The 24,137-nt window shown below is 37.0% G+C and overlaps 1 protein-coding gene across 1 annotated transcript in view; it reads right to left on the reverse strand.

The window, feature by feature from the left end:
- CCNA1 (cyclin A1) overlaps positions 1–24,137 on the reverse strand; it is a 28,511-nt gene that overhangs the window by 1,260 nt on the left and 3,114 nt on the right. Inside the window, exons 2-7 of the mRNA XM_036455549.2 lie at positions 4,497–4,743; positions 4,213–4,337; positions 3,572–3,795; positions 2,102–2,306; positions 918–1,031; positions 104–237 (exon numbers count right to left, since the gene is read on the reverse strand). Coding sequence (XP_036311442.1) covers positions 104–237; positions 918–1,031; positions 2,102–2,306; positions 3,572–3,795; positions 4,213–4,337; positions 4,497–4,743 — 1,049 coding nt within the window. The remainder of the gene's footprint in view (positions 1–103; positions 238–917; positions 1,032–2,101; positions 2,307–3,571; positions 3,796–4,212; positions 4,338–4,496; positions 4,744–24,137) is intronic.

A 24,137-nucleotide genomic window follows, 5' to 3' on the forward strand; every position in this document is an offset into this window, starting at 1 on the left:
ACGTTGTTTTTGCAATCCAGCACCAGATATACAGTTTGTTCATTACTATGACTTTTTGAAGCTTTAAAGAGTAAGTCTAGATAAGAAAATTTCAAGAACTTACTTTGAAGTCTTATACTTCTCCCTAATTGCTTGCTGCGGTCGGTGAGGTATGTCAAGGCATGCTTTATGTAGCTCACTCAGGCAAGGCACAATTTCACTCAATGAATAGCCAGTAAATGCAGCAAGGGTTTCTGGCTAATCAATACAAAAGAAAAATTGCATCATATAACTTTTTAAGATATGAGAAATCTGAAGCTAAAGCTATGAAATAAAGGAAATTAATCACTTGTATACATATTTATTTCAAAATACAACATAATCCTTCTTTAGAGACTTTTAGACAAAAATATTAGAAAAAATAACCAGTTCTAAATTTGCTCATATTGTACATTTATAATGTACTTAACTCCCTGTGTATATAGAATATAAAAGATTCTTAGCCAAACACAGACAAAAAATAAAAGTAGACACCCCACTTCTTTTAGCACATAAGTGAGCCTTCAGAATCTTGGGTCAAGAAGCAACATTAAATTCCCTGTTCCCTTGAAAGCATGATCCAACCTTTTGACCATTTTAATTGGTTGTGAACAACTTTTAGGGGAAAAGTCAACAACTTTTCTTGAAGTGGTCAATGCTTATACTGCAAGATCTGTCATTAAGGTTTTCAGGCCTGTTTCTGTTAAATGAGCATATCAACACTATCTTCTCGACTTCCTGCAATCTCTAGTCTCCATAGAGCAAAGCCGTGGAGTCAAAGCCACAAAGGTTCTTATAGTCTGCTGGTAAGACTCATAAGAGGCCAGCCTATTCTAAGCCTTAAAAGTTACTGAACAAATTTTAGAGAGACCTTGAATTTTATCTAATTAGAATCTTACCCAGAAATTCCTGTTCACGGTATAGTTTGCTAGGCAATAAGCTGCTGCAGCTATCAATGAAGGAAGATATTTCAAGAATGGGTCAGCTTCAAGTAGACTTAGTTCTGCTACATACTAAAAACAAGAAAGAAAAAGCTAATTGGAATTAGGAATTCAATTCAAGTTACAAGTAAAGTTAAAAATGTCAGGGGAATTGCCCTGGCTGGAGTGGCTCAGTTGGTCAGGGATCATCCTGGCACCAAGAGATTGACAGTTTCATTCATGCAGTCAGGGCATATGCCCAGGTTGTGGGCTCAATCCCTGGTTAAAAAAAAAAAGTCAGGGGAAACAATTGTGTCTTATTTTTATTCAAACTATATCAATTGCACCTAGGTTAATAACTACCATGCCTGTCCACAAACAGAATAATATTTATGTTGTAATAAATTTCAATACACAAGTATTTGGCCTATGCACACAGTATATGTAATAGGTTACTCACCTTATACTAGTAGTATAGGTTTATGCTGGTTAGATAAAGTAGCATTGCTCTGGCCATTAGAGTAGAACTATAGACTTAAGCCAAAGGCAAACTATGAGCATATTAAAGTTATTTATATCAGACAAAATCATGCAGTTCAGAGCTAGAACCAGTGGGAATCTATCAGATTAAAAGAAACATATTTGGAAATTTACATAGAGTTTCTTATCACTGTTTGCATAGCACATAAATACTAGATATACTAAATCACAGCGGTTGGAAACCAAGTTTTCCAAACCAATATCCACTTTTGTGCCTTCAACTAAGTTCTTTGACTCCAAATGACTAAATAATGCTTCATTACTTAATATGATTGGAGGAGATTAGAGTCAAATCAAATCACACTTACTTTGTTCCTATTCTGTATACCTAAGAATATTGCTTTCATGTGGTCTGTATTCAACAAGGAAACACTTCCCAAGCTTAAGTTTCTTGAGTCATTAGACAAACCATACCTACCAAACATGATCAACAGTAATGTCTCCTAACCAGAAGTTGAGTTCTTAAAATTAGCTCTCTTCCATTGCTAAAAGTTTTTCTGGGCCCAAGATAAAACAAACAAACAAAACAACAATAAATAAAAAGGAAAGAACTAAAGGATAATTGGAAACGCTACTTTTTTATCCAATTTGGCACCAAAGATCTTGGTAGTTACATGCCATACCTTGGCCAGGTTCTCAGTTATGATGCACACTCCTTGTCTCCTTAAGTACTGCAGAAGAAACTGATTGGTAGTTGGCACTGTCAGGTCAAAAGCTAGGACTTTCAGGAGTAGGTGTTCCATTCTTAACAGTTGTCGTTTTGTGTAAGTATCATCAGTTATATAGACAAACTCGTCTACTTCAGGTGGGTATATTTCTTCATATTTCCTATGAAAGGTAAAGAATCTTTGGAAATAATGCTTGGAACCTGTGGCTCTCCTTCCTGTGTTATCAAAACCCTGCCTCTCACATGACCCTTGCAGACTTAAAAAAAAAAAAAAAAGTCTCTAAATGGTGTAGGGCTGTGAAGATAATAGTAATTTGTTTCCAGAACAAGAACATGAATATTGTAAAAATATGTTGTGTTGACTGTTAGGTAGTAACAGAAACAATTTCCAGTAAGAATTTTAGTTTTGGCCTCTGATATACTGAAAGATTCTGAATGACAGACATACGTGTAAACTACTCTTAATTAAAATATTCTTGTGGGAAAGAATGTTATGTTGAACACATAGTAGAAAAAAAATTTGTTAAGTCTTAGATTTTTAAATACATTATGTTTGGCTTTCTCTAAAGAATTAGCAAATGATGCTATATATCTAAGAGAATGATAATGATAAAGTTTCGCTGTTACAATTCTTTGCTTTTATTGTCTTTTATGTAGGGAAATTTTGGCAAGTTTTTAGGCATTAATAACTAGAATATCTGAGACTAAAAGAATGGAAAGGAAAACTACTACTCACCCTAATTAAAGGCAGCAACAACCCAGCTTTTCTCCACATAATTAGATATTATTATTAATGATTGATAGTAACAGGAAAAGTGAATAATTTATTCACTATAACCACATAAATTGGCATTATGGATCATTTAACAGACCATGAAGATGACTTCCATATAAAGAAAATATTAAGCCGGGACCGGTTTGGCTCAATGGATAGAGCGTCGGCTTGGGGACTGAAGGGCCCCGGGTTCGATTCCGGTCAAGGGCATGTACCTTGGTTGCGGGCATATCCCCAGTAGGGGGCGTGCAAGAGGCAGCTGATCGATGACTCTCATTGATGTTTCGAACTCTCTATCTCTCTCCCTTCCACTCTGTACAAAAATCAATAAAATATATTTTTAAAAAAATATTAAATAGGACTTTTACTTGTACTAGAATACAGCCAAAGATTACACCATAAAATAGTTAAATTGCATCCTGAATTTGAGCTGATAGCCACGTTGGTCATGAAACTATATCATAAACATCTGAATTGAAGAATGAACATGTGGTAAGATTCAGTTTCTCAGTAAATACTATAAAAATGATGGTATTTTATCAAAGAAGGCATGAATAAATTTTAAGTACTGAATTTTTTCAATAAATGAAGAATAAATCATGTGTTTTGAGAGACTGTAGTTTCACATTATTTAAGCTGAAGAACACTTACGAAGCCAGAAGAATGGCTGCTGTTCCTACAAGCTGCAATTTCCCTCTCAAAACAGACATGCATGAAAGAAACCTGTCCAGGAAGTTGACAGCCAAGTAGAGAGTCTCAGCTCGAAGCTTATATTCTTCTCCAACCTCAACCAGCCAGTCCACCAGAATCCTTCGCATGCCTTCTGTGATGTCTGGTTGTTTCCTCAGGTAGTGGGCTTTGGGCCTGTATCGCATCTGTTTGGGGAAAGAGTTTTGATATTTAAATACTTGCTGTATCAGAAAGATCATACCACAGTATAGCTGCTATTTCAAAAATCTCATGAGCAAAGGTTAGAAGGAAATTGATCAAAACACAAATAAATTTTTACTATGACACAAAAGAAAGTGATGCAATTAGGTGACAAATAAAGGAGGGAGGGAAATGGCAACATGGACTATTCCTAACAGTGAAATGCTTAATATATAAACAATTTGTGTCAGAAGAATAGTCCAAGTAATTGTTACTCACCTTGCAACTATTATTTTTCATAGATATTCTTATATTTAGATGTCATAAGAATGTCATTCATTAATGGTTATGGACAAGAGTTTATAACTTAATACTAAGTGCTTTAGGTGATGGCAATTGAAGTAGAATTTGGGAAAACTTACTTCAGCTTCTCTAAGATACTGATGAATTTCTTCAGCATATTCAGTCACATTTATCATGTCTGAACCAAAATCTGATGTATCTTCAGACTGAGCATGAAGAGATGACTCTACCAGCATAGGGGAAACTGCAGTGATTCAACATTATTAGGTAAGACATTTAATTTAAAAACTCATTGTACCCACTAACCCTCCATGGTTTTCTCTTGCTAGTGACATGCTATTGAATACTGTAGGCGATTATGAATACAGGGTACCTATCATCCATCATAGGGAAGTCAGATTACCTGTGCTAAAATCAAGCAGGAAGTGAAGGTCTGACTTGAGTGTGCTAGTGTCTACTTCATACATATCCTCAAATGCCATCCCCTCTTTCCCACTGCAGCTGTTTTTGTCCTCTTGTTCAGGTTCATCCATGTAGATATCAAATCCTTGCTTGGCTGGCACGTGCACCCCACAGTCAGAGAGTGCTTTCTTTCCAGCTTGAGGGAAGACATTTTCTGATCCAGAGAAACACCTAACTGTTGTGATCGCCTAGAAAAGGATTTTTTGTTAAAGGCCACCCAAAGACTAATAGGTGATGTGAACTTGTGTGACTCAAGCCAACAGATGGGAAAATAAGAGGAATCTTAAATTGAAATATCTATTTCTGCAATATAATTTCAGAAAATAAAGCTTCCAAAATATGACTTCTCCTTTATCTCTTTCTACATTTGACATATCTAAAATTTTTCATCTTCCTAAAATATTTATCAAAGAGAATTAAAAATCCTAGAAAAAAGAAACTATAACTCTTCAAATGAAACTAAAACTCTTCTTCAAACTGAAAGGGGGACAAAGGGATTGCACATTGGCTCTCATGCTTATATAGCATTACAGGATTTTATAAGTACCCAGCACAGTTCTTGATGCATAGTTTCTGAGTTCCTACAGTCCTCCCCCTTAAACAGTTAACTTTAAGTCAGCAGGCCCCTATAAAGTTCCCATTTTATACCCAGTTAATTAGAAATATGATGATATTAGAAACACATACTACTAAACTCTCTCTCTCTCTCTCTCTCTCTCTCTCTCTCTCTCTCTATATATATATATATATATATATATATATATATATATATATATTATTGATTTTTTTACACAGAGGAAAGGGATAGTTAGAAACATCGATGAAAGAGAATCATCGACCAGCTGCCTCTTTTTTTTAAAATATATTTTATTGATTTTTTACAGAGAGGAGGAGAGAGAGATAGAGAGCTAGAAATGTCGATGAGAGAGAAACATTGACCAGCTGCCTCTTGCACACCCCCTACTGGGGATGTGCCCACAACCAATGTACATGCCCTTGACCGGAATCGAACCCGGGACCTTTCAGTTCGCAGACCGACGCTCTACTACTGAGCCAAACCGGTTTTGGCATACTAAATTCTCTTAACATAGAATCTTTTTGTATGACATGATGGAGAAATTTAACAGTCAATCAAATGCTTCTCCCTGTTCTTTATTCCTATAACATTAATGATGGAAAAAACTGTCCCCTCTATAACCAACTGTAATGCATTACATATTAGTGCACATTAAGATGAGTCATGTTGGATGACCTGAAGGTCAGCTGAACCAGGGCAGGTGGGCAAGCTTTATGAATTTAAGTTATATTTATGCAAATGCTAGGTCTAGCTATTGCATTAACATTTTATCATTTACTAGAGGCCTGGTGCATGAAATTCATGCACTGGGAGAGGTGTCCCTCAGCCCAGCCTGCACCCTCTCCACTCTGGGAGCCCCACAGGGATAGGGCCTAAACCGGCAGTTGAACATCCCTCTCACATTTCAGGACTGCTGGTTCCCAACCACTCGCCTGCCTGCCAGCCTGATCACTCCCTAACTGGTCTCCTGCCAGTCTGACCACCCCCAACTGCCCTCCCCTGCTGGCCTGGTGGCCCCTAACTGCCCTCCCCTGCAGGCCTCACTATTCCCAACAGCCCTCCCTTGCTGACCCTGTCATCCCCAACTACCCTCCCCTGCCAGCCTGGTCACCCCCAACTGCCCTCCTTTGCAGGCCTGGTCCCCTCAACTGCTCTCCCCTGCAGGCGTGGTTGTCCCCAGCTGCCCTCCCCTGCTGGCCTAGTAACCCCAACTGCCCTTCCCTGCCAACCCAGTTGACCCAACTGTCCTCTCCCTGCAGGCATGGTCCTCCCAACTGCCCTCCCAACTGCTCTCCTTTCCTTGCAGGTTCAGTTGCACCCAATTGCCCTCCCCTGCAGGCCTTCTTGTGGTGGCCAATTTTGACCACATGGGGCAGCTATCTTGTGCAAGGGTGTGAGGGTCAATTTGCATATTATCTCTTTATTATATAGGATAATTAATTTGGTGTTTACTGTTAAGACTCCTTTCAAATTATGTGTTTCCATACTTCCCTTCCATCTAGTAAATTAAATATGTAGTTTATGTCTACTCTAGTAAGAAAAAAAATCTTTTTTTAAAATCCTCACTTGAGGATATGTTTATTGATTTTTAGAGAGATAGTGGAAGGGAGAGAGAGGGAATGGATAGAGAAATAAACATCAATCAGCAGTGTTTCCCAAACTTTTGACATATTTGTACCCCTTCTATAATTTTCGTAACACTGAGTACCCCTCATACTCATGAGAACGTAGAATTAGGTGCAGCAAAGCACGGTGCAGTGCATATCCCCACCAAACTCCGGTGCAACGTCTAACCCCACCAAACTCTTCCCATACCCCTGGGGATATGCATACCACACTTTGGGAAACACTGCCCTACAGGATTGAACCCACAATCTAGGTATGTACAATCTAGGCAAGAAAAAAATCTTTATGGAAATTCTGGTAAAATCACATGAACTATAAAGGACCAAAAACACAGGTTACTATATCCAGATAATCATAATTCCAAATTACTACCATGACTTTTGCTGCATATATATATGTAAATGGATCAAGACATACATTCATTACACATTTACTGAGCGTCCACTATGTGCCAGACATTGTTCAAGGTGCCCAGAATTTAGCAATGAACCAAATGTTCAAAACAAACTGCCCTCATGGAGTTTATATCTAGTTGGGAGTACAGGAGAAAGACAAATAAGAAAAGACATAGTAGATCAAATGATAAGTGCTTTGGAGAAGAAGAACAGAAAGAAAAGAGTCATTGCTATTTTAAACAATATGGCTGGGGAAAGCCCCTATGAAGATAATAGTTGGACAAAGATATGAACAAGCTAAGAGTAAATTACACAGATTAAAAAAAGGGAAAAGCATTCTGGGCAGAGGTAACAGCCTGGGTACATGCCCTGATATTGAAGTGTGTCATCAGAGACACATTAACAAATAAATGGGGCAGAGTGAGAGAGTAGTGTATGTAGGTCATGAGAGAAAGAGAAACTAAAAGGAAAAGAGAAGCCAGATCATGTAGGCCTTATTATAGGCCATTTAAGGATTATCTTCTATTCTGAGATGGGCAGTCACTGGGGAGTTTTGGGCAAAGAACAATCTGATTTATGTTTTAAAAGGCTCACCCTGGCTATGCAGAGGCATAGAGAGCAAATAAGGTGAGTAAGATGACCAGTTGTGAAACTTTCAAACTCCAGGTAAGATAAAACAGGATTTTGAACCAGTGTAGTATTAGTAAAAGATGAGAAATATTATAGACACTTTTAAAAGTAAAGCTAATTGTATTTTTCAGCAAAATTAGATGTGGGGTAGGAGGAAAACAAGAGTCAAGCATGAAAAATTTTTTAGGCTGAATAACAGGAAGGATGGATATCATATTTACTGAGATGATAAGATTTGGGAAGAGCAGGTTGGGGGTAGGGTTGGTTTTGCACATGTTTGAAGTGCCTATTGTATGATCCAAGGATCCAAATGGAGCGGTCAAGTAGGCTGCTGAATATGTGAACCTGCAACATAGTTGAGAGGTCAAGACAGAAGAAAAAAATAGTATGAGTCATGGCATTTAATGTTAAAAGACTTGAAGAGTGTAAGGAACTGAGAGATTAAAGATAGCTGCTGATGGGAAGGCAGCCTGCAAGATGGTGTGCTAGTGAGAGAATGAAAGCGGAGTGTGTAGACATATGGGGAGTGTCTATTTGTGAATGAGGAACAGCTATATTCCAAGGGAATGTTGGGGACTGCCAGACCAGGCTCCCCACTGCTACTGAAATCTCTCTCAGAGTGACTGGCATTGCAGACACCATACCATCTTGAAAGGGAGAGTAGCTGTGATCTGAAGCCTAGATTTACCTTCAATTGGGAAGAATTGGATATCTCCTGGGATCCTCCAACCACAACACCCAAGGACCAAGGAGTGTGAATACACAGACTCAAACGAGCTCTGCACCTTCACACAGAAAGGTCATATTTCACCCTGAGAAAGGTGAAGTCTGCGACCCAGGCTAGAGGGAGAAATGCACACAGTGGGGTATAGAGGTTCAGAGGAAGTCTATGCCCCACAAAAATCTGCGGCCCTTGGAGCTAGAGTAGTATGCTAATGTGAAAGGGGGTCCACTCGGTTGCTGACAGAAGGAAACTCTATAAATCAACCTATAGCTGGACTGGGCACAAAAAGGCAGTCTGAAGCTTTACCAGTATACTAGCTGTGCTGTGCCAGGGGGGAGAGACATGCACAGAGATGTGAACAGAGTCACGCGCAGTGCAGTGGTGAAAAAAGTTGTGAGTTTATGCACTTACTCTGGTTCTTTTTTCTCTTTAAATATTTGCTTTTGATTTCTAAGCCCAGTACATAGGATCAACCAATTAAAAGCACTTTCAAAGACTGCAGTGGGAAGGTGTTTTTGTGGAGAGAAACAATCAGAAAACCAGCTCTGGGGCAGTCCATACCCCCAAACCAGTATTAAGTGCAGCAGGGAAGACAAATTCTAAATACTGGGTAGAGAGGACTTGTAGCCTCTGATGTCAATACAGAAACACTGCCACCCAAGGGTTGAATTATAAATTGACTCTTGTGTAAATACAACTGCAGGCAGGCTGAGAAACAAATAGCAAGCCTGAAAACAAGATTGTGGTTTACCACACAGAGGAGCTGTGGAATGCAGGGAACTTTAATACTGTCCAGACTACTTGACAAGAAACAAGCTTGCCAAACAGAACAATAGAGGAAGTGAATGATTTTCTCTACTGCACATTTTCATTTTTTATCTTTTACTTAAGAAACTATGTTTTTTCTTTTTATCTCACTTGATTTTACCTTTTTAATTATTATATTTTTACTTTTATTCAGTATTATTGCCATTATTTTTTTTTTACCCTTTTTAAAAGTTTCAATTTATTTTCTCTTTATTTTGTTTTATTTTGGGATTAGTGTTTTACATTCTATTTTCAATTTTAGTTTGCAGCATTTTACTCTATCTCAACTTTACCTTTATGCCAACACTCTCTTCCTCACTTTTATCCTTTTTATTGTCCTGTTTCTCTTACCATATTCCTGCTTTAGATTTTTCCTATTTCTTCCTTTTACCCCCTGTTAAAAATTGATCATACTTATATATCTAATTTCAAATCCCCTGCTCCAAGTCCATACATACTTCTTTCTTCTCTTTCTTCAATATCAAATTTTTTTTTATCTCTTCCCTTTATTTTGTTTTTGTTGTAGTTTTTTAAATATATGTTTTTTGTTTTATTTTGTTTTGATTTGCCCTTCTTTCTCTCTGTCCTATTGTTGTTGTTGTTATTTGATTATTGATTATATTTATGGGTTTTTTTTTTTTTGCTTGTGTGACCCTCTCTCTCTCTTTCTCTCTCTCTCTCTCTCTCTCTCTCTCTCTCTCTCTCTCTCTCTTCGTTTTTTTTTCTCTCCTCGCTTGTTTTTAGTTGTTTTTTGTAGTTTGCATTCATATCTGGGTGTTAGTTGTTTGTACATTTTTTGAATTAGTTGTTGTTCTATTGTATTAGAGTTTTCTCCCCATAAAAATAGTTTGTTCCCTTATTTTTTAATCTCTTTCTTTTCTCTCTCACTTTCCCCCCCACTTCTCAATATAATTTTTGCACTTTTTTAAACCCTAATTCTCTTTTCTCTGGCAGTCACCTTTATTTGAAGTTATTACAATAGTATTGTGAATACATTTGTGTTCATTGCCTTGTGTGTTGGGCCTTGTTGTATTTTGTGCCTTTAACACAACTCAAGAGAGAGAGATCTACATAACCAGACACCCAACGAGGAGAGATCATGGGGAGATAAAGAAACAACCCACACACTGAAGAAAAAAAGGCATCACCAGAAAAGGAAGTAAATGAAATGGAGGCAAACAATATGTCAGAGAAAGAATTCAGAAAAATGGTTATAAGGTCGCTGAAAAGGTTGAAAGACAAATTCAACAATATGTGTAAGAACCAAGAGGAAATAAAGAAGAACCAAGAAGACATGAAAAATGTCATTGCTGCAATAAAGAATTCAACAGAAAGCATCAACAGTAGACTAGAAGAAGCAGAGGACTGCATCAGTGAGCCAGAAGACAAGGTAAGAAAAATACGCAAGAAAGGCAGCATCTAGGAAAAAAAACACACAAAACTTAAGAAACAAGAGGTGAGCCTAAGGGAACTTTGGGACAACATGAAATGAAACAATATCCACATAATAGGGATGCTAGAAGGAAATGAAACTGAGCAAGGAATAGAAAACCTGTTTGAAGAAATAATGACAGAAACTTACTTGATATCAGGAGTAAAAAAACTCACACCAGCCCAAGAAGCTCACAGAGTCCCAAACAAAATGAACCCCACAAGACCAAAGCCAAGGCACATTATAATTAAATTGGCAAACACCAATGACAAAGTAACAATCTTAAAAACAGCCAAAGAGAGACAGAACGTTACATACAAAGAATCCCCCATTAGACTAGTGACTGATTTCTCAAAAGAAACACATCAGGCCAGAAGGGAATGGAATAAAATATACAAAGTCATGCAAAGAAAGGGTCTGAATCCAAGAATACTGTACCCAATAAGGCTATCAATAAAAATTGAGGGTGAAGTCAGAGCTTCACAGACAAATAAGAACTAAGGGAGTTTAACACCACCAAATCTGCAATGCAAGAAATGCTAAAGTGTCTGCTATAAAAAGAAGAAATATGAAGAGAAGAAGGAACACAGGCATAAAAAATAAAAATGGTGACAAACAAGTAACTATCAATAGTAACTTTAAATGTAAATGAATTAAATGCCCCAATCAAAATAAAAAGGGTAGCTGAATGGATAAGAAAACATGACCCATATATCTGCTTTCTACAGGAAACCCACCTCAGAAAAAAGGACTCATACAGACTGATGGTGAAAGGATGGATTTTCAGGCAAATACAAATGAAGAAAAAAAGTTAGCAATGCTTATATATTGTCAAATTATATCTCAAAGTGAAGGACATAACAAAAGATAAGGAAGGCTATTTCATAATCCTAAAGGGAGCAATCAACAAGAAGATATAACTCTGGTAAACATAAATGCACCCAATACAGGAGCACAAAAATACATTAAAAAAACTTCTGGAGGATATTCAAGGAGAGATTGACAGCAATACAATCATAGTAGGAGACTTTACTACCCCATTATCACCAATGGACAAACACTGTAATAAAAAAATCAGCAAAGAAACATCAATCCTAAATGAGTCTATAGACCAGATGGAATTAATTGACATTTTCAGAACATTTCACCCCAAAGCCACATAATATACAATCTTCTCAAGAGCACATGGTTCATTTTCAAAGATAGACCATATATTGGGACACAGGCAAAGTCTCTTCAAATTCAAAAAGATAGAAATCATATCAAGCATCTTCTCAGATCACAATGGCAAAAAATCTAGAAATCAATTACAATGAAAAAATCAAAAACACCTGAAGGCTAAAGAGCATGCTATTAAACAAGGTCTGGGTTACCATAGAGATCAAAGATGAAATAAAAAGCATCATGGCAACAAACAACAATGAAGACACAGCAATCCAAAATTTATGGGACACAGTGAAAGCAGTCTTTTATTTTTAACATTTTAAAAAAGATTTTATTAAGGTATTACAAATATTAGTACATATGTCTCTTTTTTTCTGTCACTGACCACCCCTCCCATCTCCCCAATCCTCAGCCCACATCCCCCCACCCTTAGTTTCTAGCATCTGTTGGTTGTACTTATATATAAGCATACAAGTCCTTCGGTTTATGTTTAAAAAAAAAAAAGAATAATTTTTAAAATATATTTTATTAATTTTTTATAGAGAGGAAGAGAGAGGGATAGAGAGTTAGAAACATCGATAAGAGAGAAACATCGATCAGCTGCCTCTTGCACCCCCCTTACTGGAGATGTGCCAGCAACCAAGGTATATGCCCTTGACCGGAATAGAACCCGGGACCTTTCAGTTCATAGGCCGACGCTCTATCCCCTGAGCCAAACCGGTTTTGGCTCGATTTATCTCTTACCCCACTCCCCCAACCTTCCCCTACCTTCCCACTGTAGTTTGACAGTCTGTTAAATGCTTCTTTGCCTCTATTTTGTTCAACAGTTTGTAATGTCCTTTATTATCCACAAATGAGTGAGATCATGTGATATTCATCTTTCACTGACTAACTTATTTCACTTAGCATAATGCTCTCCAGATAACCTCCATGTAGTTGCAAATGGTAAGAAGTCCTTTTATTTTTTTTTATTTTTTTTTACAGCAGCATAGTATTCCATTGTGTAGATGTACCACAGTTTTCTAATTCATTCATCTGTTGATGGGCATTTAGGCTGTTTCCAAATCTTAGCTATTGTAAACTCCTCTGCTATGAACATAAGGTGGATATATATTTTCTGATTGGTGTTTCTGTATTTTTAAATATATATTCCTATTAGTGGTACACTGGGTCAAATGCAAGTTTCATTTTAAATTTTTTTTAGGAAATGCCCTACTGTTTTCCTCAGTGGCTACACCAGTCTGCATTCTCACCAACAGTGAAGAAGAGCTAATTTTTCTCTGCATCCTCTCCAGCACTTGTCATTTGTTGATGATAGCCATTTTGACAGGTGTGAGAAGGTACCTCATTGTTTTTATTTGCGTTTCTCAGACCATTAGTGACTTTGAGCATGTTTTTATATATCTCTTGGCTTTCTGAAAGTCATCTTTCAAAAAGTGTCTATTTAGGTCCTTTGCCCATTTTTGATTGGGTTATTTATCTTTCTTTTGTTAAGTTGTATGAGTTCCTTGTAAATGTTGGATATTAAACGCTTATCGAAGATAACATTGGCAAATACGTTCTCCCATTCAGAAAGTTTTCTTGTTGTTTTGTTGATGGTTTTTTGGTGTTTTTTGTTTTGTTTGTTTGTTTGTTTTGTTTTGTTTTTTATATGCAGAAGCATTGCATTTTGATGTAGTCCCATTTGTTTATTTTCTCTTTAGTTTCCATTGCCCTAGGAGCTATAAAGATATTGCTATGAAAAATGTCTACTATTTTGTTGCTTATGGCTAATTCTAAGATTTTTTGGTTTCCCATCTTATGTTTAAGTCCTTTAGCCACTTTGGGTTTATTGTTGTTTATGGTGTAAGTTGGTGATCTATTTTCATTGTTTTGCAAGTATCTGTCCAGCTTTCCCAACATTTATTGAAGAGACTGTCTTGTCTCCATTGTATGCTCTTGCCTCTTGTCAAATATAAATTGAGCATGCTGGTTTGTGTCTATCTCTGGGTTTTCTGTCTCTTTCACTGGTCTATATGTCTGTTCTTGTGCTAGTACCAGACAGTTTTGAGAACAGTTGGTTTGAAGTATATCTTGAATCTGCTATTGTGATCCCTCCAACATTATTCTTATTTCTCAAGATTACTGCAGTTATTCGGGGTCTTTTTTTATTCCAGAGGAATTTTTGGAGAATTTGCTCTAGGTCTTTGAAGTATACCGTTGGTATTTTAATGGAGATTGCATTGAATTTGGGTATTATGGACATTTTAATTATGTTGATTTTACCAATCCATGAACATGCATAATCTTCCAGTTGTTCATATCTTCCACTATCTCTTTTTTTTAGCATCCTGAAATTTTCTGAGGACAGGTCCTTGGTTTCCTTGGTTAAGTTTATTCCTAAGTATCTTAATTTTTAATTTTTTAGTTGCAATGATAAATGGGATTGCTTTTTTCAATTCTCTTTTTGTGAGTTCATTATTAGTGTACAGAAAAGCCATAGACTTCCGGATATTAATTTTTGTATTCTGCTACATTGCTGAATCATTTACTAAGCCTAGTAGTTTATTCATGTCTTTGGGTTTTTCTATGTACAATATAAGTACAATTTTACTTTTTTTCCAATTTGGATGCCTTTTATTTTTTATTCTTGTCTGATTGCAATGGCTAGTACTTCCAGTACTATGTCAAAGAGGAGTGGGGAGAGTGGTCATCCCTGACTTATTCCTGTTCTTAGGGGAAATGGTTTTAGTTTTTGCCCATTGAGTATGATGTTGACTGTAGGTATGTCATATGTGGCTTTTATTATGTTGAGATATAAACCTTCTATTCCCACCTTACTGAGAGTTTTTATCAGCAAAGGGTGTTGGATTTTGTCGAATGCTTATTCTGCATCAATGGATATGATAATATGATATATCTCAGTTTGTTTATGTAGTGTATCACATTTACTGATTTGTGAATGTTATACCATCCTTGCATCCCCAGGATAAATCCCACTTGGTCATGGCATATAATCTTTCTAATGTAATGGTGGATTCGATTTGTTATAACTTTGCTGAGGATTTTGGCGTCTATGTTCATGAGAGACCCTGGCCTGTATTCACTTTCTTCGTATTGTTTTTATCTGGTTTTGGGATTAAGGTAATGCTGGTTTTATAAGAGCTTGGAAGTGCTCCTTCCTCTTGAATTTTTTTGAATAGTCTAAGGAAGATAGGTTTTATTTCTTTTTTTTCCCCTTTTTTTTATCTTTTATTTATTTATTTATTTACTATTTATTTATTTATTTATTTTTTTATTAAATTATTATCTGTGTACATATTTTAACATTGCCCCCCCCCATACATACCCTCCCTCCCCAGAGTTTTGTGTCCATTGGTTGTACTTATATGCATGTATACAAGTCCTTTGGTTGATCTCTTATCTCCCCCAGATCTCCCTACTCCCCGCTGTAATTTTACAGTCTATTTGTTGCTTTACTGTCTCTATATCTATCTTTTGGTTTGTCAGTTTATAATGTTTTTTAATATCCATAGATGAGTGAGGCCATGTGGTATTTCTCTTTCATTGACAGGCTTATTTCACTCAGCATGATATTCTCTAGTTCTATCCAGGTTGCTGCAAATGATGAGAATTCCTTCTTTTTTATGGCAGCATAGTATTCCATTGTGTAGATGTACCAGAGTTTTTTGATCCAATCATCTGCTGACGGGCACCTAGGCTGTTAGGTTTTATTTCTTATTTGAATGTTTTCTAAAACTCCCCTGTGAAGCCATCTGGTCCAGGGCTTTTGTTTGTAGGAAGTTTTTATTTTTTTAATGCTTCCTTTTCTCCATAGTTATTGGCCTTTTCAGAATTTTTTATTATTCCTGGTTGAGTTTTGGAAGGTCATATTTTTTAGGAATATGTCAATTTCTTCTAGGTTTACCAGTTTGTTGGAGTAAAATTGCTCATAGTATTATTATTTTTTTTACATTTCTTCATATTTCTGTGGGGTCTGTTGTTATTTCACCTCTTTTGTTTCTGTTTTGTTTACTTGGACCCTCTCTCTTTGCTTCTTGGTGAGCCTGGCAAGAGGTTCATCAATCTTGTTTATCCTTTCAAAGAACCATCTCTTGGTTTCATTGGTCTTTATGTATTGGTCTTTAGGTCATTTTTTTCTCTTTGATCTTTATTATTTCCTTCCTTCTGATCACACTGGGCTTTTTTTTTTTTTTTTTTTTTTTTTTTTTTTTTGGTAGGCCTGTATTGTTGTGAATTTCCCTCTCAGGACTGCTTTCACTGTGTCCCAAAGATTTTGGATTATTGTGTTTTTATTGTTGTTAGTTTCTATGATGTGTTTTATTTCTTCTTTGATCTCTTTGGTAACCCACTCATTGTTTAATAATGTGTTATTTAGCCTCCAAGTATTTGAATTTTTGTGATTTTTACTTTAATTTCTAATTTTATACCATTGTGACCTGAGGATATGCTTGATATTTAAATCCTCTGGAATTTGGAGAGAATTTGCCTGTGTCCCAATACGTGGTCTATCTTTGAAAATGTCCCATGTGTGCTTGAGAAGAATATATATCCTGTAGTTTTGGGGTGGAATGTTCTAAAGATGTCTATTAAGTACATCTAATCTAGTGAGTCATTTATGATTGATGTTTCTTTGCTAATTTTTTGTCTAGAGGATTTATCCAGTTATGATAATGGGGTATTAAGTCTCCTACTATGATTGTGTTGCTGTCAATCTCTTCCTTGATATGTTCCAAAAATTCTTTTTAAAAAAATATATTTTGATGGTCCTGTATTGTGTTCATTAATGTTTATCAGAGTTATATCTTCTTGTTGATCCCTTTAGAATTATTATGTGGCCTTTATTGTCTCTTGTTATGGTCTTCACTTTGACATCTATTTTGTCAGATTTAAGTATTGCTACCCCAGTTTTTTTGTTTTGTTTTGTTTTGTTTTCATTTACATTTGCCTGATAGATATTTTTCATCCCTTCACTTTCAGTCTATGTGAGTCCCTCGTTCTGAGGTGGGTCACCTGTAGACAGCATAAATAGGGGTCATGTTTTCTCATCCATTCACTCACTCAATGTCTTTTGATTGGAGCATTTAATCCATTTAGGTTTAATGTTATTATTGATAGGTACTTGTTTGTAGCCATTTCTGTACTTTATACCTGGGTCCCTCCCTATTTCTTCTTTTTACAGCTTTCCCATTAGCATTTCTTGCATTACAAGCTTCATAGTGATAAACTCCCTTAGCCTTTTTTTTGTCTGCAAACATCCTGATATCCCCTTCAATATTAATTGATAGTCTTGCTGGATAGAGTTCTGGGAGTCAGTATTTTGCTTTTCATCACTTTGTATACCTCCTTTCATTCCCTTCTAGCTTGATGTGTTTTTATTGAGAAATCATTTGATAATCTGATGGAGGAATCCTTTGTAAGAAACTCTCTGTTTCTCTCTTGCAGGCTTTAAGATTCTCTCTTTGTTGGTAACATTTGCATTGCAATTATGACATGTCTTGGTGTGGGGTTTTTAGGATTCATCTTGCTTGGGACTCTGTACTTGTGTAACTTTTTTCTTCCCCATATCCAGGAAGTTTTCTGTCATTATTTCTTCAAATAATTTTCTAATCCTTGCTGCTCTTCTTGTCCTTTTGGAAGCCCTATTGTATGCATGTTACTTCCTTTCATGTTGTCCCAAAGCTCACTTAGGCTCTCCTCCTGCTTTTTAATTTTTTTTCTCCAGTTGTTGTTCAGATTGAGCTTGTTTCTCTACCTTATCTTCTAACTCACTGATTCGGTCTTCTGCTTCTTCTAGTTTACTGTTGAAACTTTCCATGGTCTTTTTGATTATAGCTACATCACTTTTTATTTCTTCCTGATTTTTGCATAGGTTGTCAATTTTCTCATCCATCTTCTGTATCTCCATTACTCTGAATCCTTTTTCTGTCATGTTGCATACTTCCATTTCACTAACTTTCTTTCTTAGTGATTCCTCATTTTGTTTTCTCTGATGATTGTGTAGTCTCACCATTTTGACTATCACCAGAAGGTTCAAACATCAAGTTGTGTGGGCCTGGGGCCATGTGAATGTGCGAGCTTCTCACCACCCAACTGTACCTACGGAGCTCTGACACCTGAACATGTGGCTGCCATGGGTTGGTGGGAGCCAGGCTCACCCAGGATCAGAGTCATAGGCACTCAGTGTGGCTTCATGCCTGCACACAGAATCATGGACCCCACCTGTGCCATGCAGAAACAGAGGCCCTGCTGGCTGGTGCCTAAAATCAGAGTCCCCTAGCACATGCCTTAACTCAGAGTCCCTCAGTATCTGCGCCAAGAATTGAGTATCACAGTCTGTTGCTTGCTGTGTCCTCATGCCAAGAACCAGGGTCCCTGTGTGTGCATGAACCAAGAATTGGAGTTACTGGCTCTTATTGCAAAGGCACTGGGAATCAGGGATGCCAGGCACTTGCAATGAGAAACAGTCAAGTCACTAGTGCTCAGTGCTGCTTCTCACCTGCTCAGAGAATCAGACTGTGTTGCTAAGGTCAGGATCCTAGTCTCAAGCAGCTCCATTTTTCAAGATGGCATGTTCTTGCTGCCCGCACTGGCTGTCCCAAGTGTGCATGGTGGCAGCATGGCTCCGCTGTCTAAGACTGTCCAGTTTGGCAGCCACTTGGAAGACCTGCAGAATCTAATTGTGCCTAGCTCATATACACACACACCACAAACATCCACAGACTCCTCTATTGTTCCCTCACTCTCTCACACTCTCTTCCTTTCCTACATTCCTGCCAGTCACCATTTTCAGAATCTCAGAAAGCAGTCTAGTGTGGGAAGTTCATAGCTTGACAGGTCTACCTCAAAAAAACAAACAAACAAACAACAAAAAAAGCCCACAAGAAACAATGGTAAAAATTTATCTAATCACACAACTCAAAGAGTTAGAAAGAGAGCAACAAGAAAAGACCTGCATAAGCAAAAGGAGGACAATAATAAAGATCAGAGCAGAGATAAAGTACAATGGGAGTTCTACCAAGCATTCAAAGAAGAACTAAAACTATCCTCCTCAAACTATTCTAAAAATTTCAAGAGAAAGGCACAATTCCAAGCTCTTTCTATGAATTCAACATTACCCTTATCCCAAAAGCAGATAAAGACACCACACACACACAAAAAAGAGAACTATAGGCCAATATCCTTGATGAACATATATGCTAAAATCCTCAACAAAACTCTAGCATATCTGATTCAGCAATACATTAGAAAGATCACACACCATGACCAAGTGGGATTTATTCTGGGGATGCAAGGATGGTACAATGTTTGCAAATAAATGAATGTGATACATCACACAAACAAACTGAGAGACAAAATCACATAAACATATCAATTGATGCAGAAAAAGTATTTACAAAATCCTTTTGTAAAACACTCTGTCTTGATAAAAACTCTCAGCAAAGTGGGAATAGAGGGATCATACCTCAACATAATATAAACCCTATATGACAAACATACAGCCAACATCATACTCAATGGGCAAAAACTAAACCCAATTCCTCTAAGAACAGGATCAAGACAAGGAAGCTCACTTTCACCACTCCTGTTCAACATAGTACTAGAAGTACTAGCCATAGTGATCAGACAAGAAAAATAAATGAAAGGCATCCAAACTGGAAAAAAGAAGTAAAACTGTGTTTATTCACAGATGACATGATACTATACATAGAAAACCCCAAAGACTCCATAAAAAAAAACAAAAAAAAAACAAACTACTAATAAATGAATTGACAATGTAGCAGGATACAAAATTAACACCCAGAAATCTATAGCCTTTTTAGACACCAATAATGAACTCACAGAAAGAAATGAAAAGAAAAGAAACAATGCCATGTACCATTGCATAAAAAAAATAAAAAATAAAAAAAAATAAAAAGATTCCTAGGAATAAACTTAACTGAGAATGTAAAAGACCTGTACTCGGAAAACTATCAATACAAGACTTTGGGGAAAAAAGAGAGAGTAAGAAGACATAAACAAATAGAAGAACATACCATGTTCATGGATTGATATAATCAACATCATTAAAATGTCCATACTACCGAAAGCAATCTGTAGATTCAATGCAATACCTATTAAAATACCAATGGCATATTTCAAAGATCTAAAACAAACTCTCCCAAAATTCAACAGGAATAAAAATAAATACCCTGAATAGCCACAGCTATACTAAGAAGAACAAAGTTGGAGGAATCACAATACCAGACATCAAGCTATATTACCAAGCCACTGTTCTCAAAACTGCTTGGTACTTGCACACAAAAACAGATATATAGACCAATGGAACAGAATAGAGAATCCAGAAATTGACCCAAGCCATATACTCAAGTAATATTTGACAAAGGAGGTAAGAGCATACAATGAGGTCAAAACAGTCTTTTTAATAAATGGTACTGGAAAAACTGGTCAGATAGATGCAAAAAAATGAAACTAGATTACCAACTCACACCATACACAAAAACAAACTCAAAATAGCTAAAAACAAAACAAAACTTGAATGTAATAAGGGAAACCATAAAAATACTACAAGACTCCATAGGCTGCAAAATTGCACATGTAAGTCATAGCAATATATTTACAGACACAGATCCTAGGGCAAAAGAGACTAATGAGAAAATAAACAAATGGGACTACATCTACATAAAAAGCTTCTTCACAGGAAAGAAATCTATCAACAAAGCAACAAGAAAGCCCACTGCATGGGAGAACATATTGTATTTGCCAATGTTATCTCCAATAAGGTTAAATCTCCAACATTCACAAGGAACTTATACAACTTAACAAAAGGAAGCTAAACAATTCAATTAAAAAAAAATGGGCCAGCCGAAACCGGTTTGGCTCAGTGGTAGAGCATCGGTCTGCGGACTGAAAGGTCCAGGGTTCGATTCCGGTCAAGGGCATGTACCTTGGTTGCAGGCACATCCCCGGTAGGGGGTGTGCAAGAGGCAGCTGGTCGATGTTTCTCTCTCATCAACGTTTCTAGCTCTCTATCTCTCTCCCTTCCTCTCTGTAAAATATCAATAAAATATATTTTAAAAAAATGGGCCAATGATCTAAATCAGCGTTTTTCAACTGCTGTTCCGCGGCACACTTGCCTGGTGTGCCGTAGGTGCAGACAAGACAAGAATTTTATAATTTTTCACTATTTTGTTTACTTAATATTTCATAATAAAGTAATTATAAAATACTTTCTTTGTGTTTATTTGATTCCTATTCAAGAGAATTACTTTATATATAGTCAATATAGGCACAGAGTTAAATTTTTTAACATTTTCTAATGGTGGTGTGCCTCGTGATTTTTTTCATGAAACAAGTGTGCCTTTGCCCAAAAAAGGTTGAAAAACACTGATCTAAATAGACACTTTTTGAAAGATGACATTCAGAAAGCCAAGAGACGTATGAAAACATGCTCAAAGTTACAAATCATCTGAGAGATGCAAATCAAAATAATGAGGTACCACCTCACGCCTGTCAGAATGGTTATCTTTATCAAGTCCACAAATGACAAGTGCTGGAGAGGATGCAGAGAAAAAGGAACTCTCAATCACTGGTGCAGCCATTGTGGAAAACAGTATTGTGTTTCCTTAAAAATTTAAACATAGAACTTGCTTTTGACCCAGAAATACCACTAGTAGGAATATATCCCAAGAAAACAGAAACACCAATCAGAAACAATATATGCACCCCTATGTTCATAGCAGCACAATTTACAATAGCAAAGATCTGGAAACAGCCTAGGTGCCCATCAGCAGATGAGTGGTTTAAAAAACTGTGGTACATCTACACAATGGAATACTATGCTGCAAAAAAGGAGGAGGAGGAGGAAGATGAAGAGGAGGAGCAGGAGGAGGAGGAAAAGGTAAAAGAGGAGGAGGAGGAATCCTTACCATTTGCAGCAACCTGGATGGAATTGGAGAACATTATGCTAAGTGAAATAAGGCAGTCAGTGAAAAATAAATACCACATGATATCAATCATTTATGGATAATAAAGAACATTATAACCTGATGAACAAAAAGATACAGAGGCAGAGAAGCATGAAACAGCATGTCAAATTACAGTGGGAAGGCTGGGGAGGGTTGGGGGAGTTAAGAGATAAACTGAAGGACTTGCATGCATGCATATAAGCATAACCAATGGACGCAAGACATTGGGGGGGGTGCAGTGAGGGCATGTGCTGGGGGTTAGGAGAGGCTGGGGGGAGGTTAATGGAGGGGAAAGAAGATGTATGTACTACTATTTGTAATAATTTAAACAATGAAATAAAAAATAAAAAGAGTGTAAGGGACTGAGTGCAAACTCAGATCAAATACTAAGTCCTGGAGCACTCTCATTTTGAGAGACAGGATAAGGAAGAACCAGAATACTGAGGAGTAGCCAAGGAGATAGGTGAAAATCCAGGATAGAGTGGTCTTCTCCAAGCTGAGTAAGAATAAAACTATTTCTAGAAATAAAGAATGATCAGTTAAGGGTAAAAGACTAAAAATTGAGTGAAAAGTGAACAAGAAATAGAGACAGACAGTATTCATTCAACAAACATTAGCATGCTACCTTGGCTAGGCACTGTTCTAATCACCAAGAATACAGCAGTGAACCTGACATCCCAAATTCTCACCCTAATGGCAGATGGAATAAACAAACTTTTTAAAAAAATAAATCTTTATTGCTCAGATTATTACAATTGTTTCTCTTTTTCCCCCCATAGCTCCCTTCCACCCGGTTTCCACCCCACCTTCTGCCCTTACCTCCCCGATCCCCATTGTCCTCATCCATAGGTGTACGATTTTAATCCAGTCTCTTCCTGCACCCCCCACACCACTTTCCCCTGATAATTATCAATCCACTCCCTTTCTTTGCCCCTGATTCTATTATATTCACCAGTTTATTCTGTTCCTCAGATTTTTAATTCACTTGACTTTTAGATTCACTTGTTGATATATGTTTTTGTTGATCATAATTTTTTTCTTTACTTTTTTCTTCTTCTTCCTCTTCTTAAAGAATATCTTTGAGCATTTCATATAATACTAGTTTGGTGATGAAATCCTTTAACTTTTTTTTATCTGTGAAGTTCTTTATCTGCCCTTCAATTTTGAATGATAACTTTGCTGGATACAGTCATCTTGGTTGCAGGTTCTTGCTATTCATTACTTTGAATATTTCTTGTCACTCCCTTCTGGCCTGCATAGTTTCTGTTGAGAAATCAGCTGATAGTTGCATGGGTGCTCCCTTATCGGTAATCAACTGCTTTTCTCTTGCTGCTTGTAAGATTCTCTTTTTGTCTTTTGCCCTTGACATTTTAATTATGATGTATCTTGGTGTGGTCCTCTTTGGATTTCTCTTTTTTTGGGTTCTGTATGTTTCCTGTACTTGTAAGTCTATTTCTTTCACCAGGTGGGGGAAGTTTTCTGACATTATTTCTTCAAATAGGTTTTCAATATCTTGCACTCTGTCTTCTTCTTGCACCCCCATAATTCTGATGTTGGTACACTTGAAGTTGTCCCAGAGACTCCTTATACTATCTATACTATCTTCAACTTTCTGGATTCTCTTTTCTTCTTGCTTCTCCAGAGGAGTGTTCTTTGGTTCTTTGTATTCCAAATCTTTGATTTGATTCTTGTGTTCCTCCAGTCTGCTATTGGATCTCTGTATATTTTTTATTTCAGTCAGTTTATGTTTAATTTCTAGTTGAGTCTCATTAAATTTATCAGCCTTTTCTAGGAAATTCTTGAAAAACCTTATAACTGTGGTCTTGAATTCTATATCCAGTCTTTTGTTCGCTTACATCTCTTTTGTTTGAGATCTATTTCCTTGTCTCGGCATTTTTGCTGCTTCCCAGAGTTGGAAGGATGGCTTTGTGTGTTTGGTGTCCTATATGGCCCGGTGGGTCAGCCTCCCCAGTTACCTGAGGTAGACACTCTTGGTGCTCCCCTTTGTGGACTACGTGACAGCCTTGTTTTAGTTAAGTCTTGATTGATGTTGGTATCCCTGGGAGGAATTGACCTCCAGACCAATTGGATGTGAGTATCAGCTGTGTCTACTCTGGGATACCTTCTGTACTGGAGACAGTCTTATAGGATCAGACTTGCAAGAATGCAAAAGCCTCTGTGCTCAACTTGGATGGCATGGAGTCTCAGGGATGAGCTGATAGTCTTGGCTTCCCATCAGCCCTGCCCTTGTGTGCTCCC

The sequence above is a fragment of the Pipistrellus kuhlii genome, unplaced genomic scaffold (genome assembly GCF_014108245.1).
Source record: "Pipistrellus kuhlii isolate mPipKuh1 unplaced genomic scaffold, mPipKuh1.p scaffold_m20_p_3, whole genome shotgun sequence".
Classification (NCBI taxonomy): Eukaryota; Metazoa; Chordata; class Mammalia; order Chiroptera; family Vespertilionidae; genus Pipistrellus; species Pipistrellus kuhlii.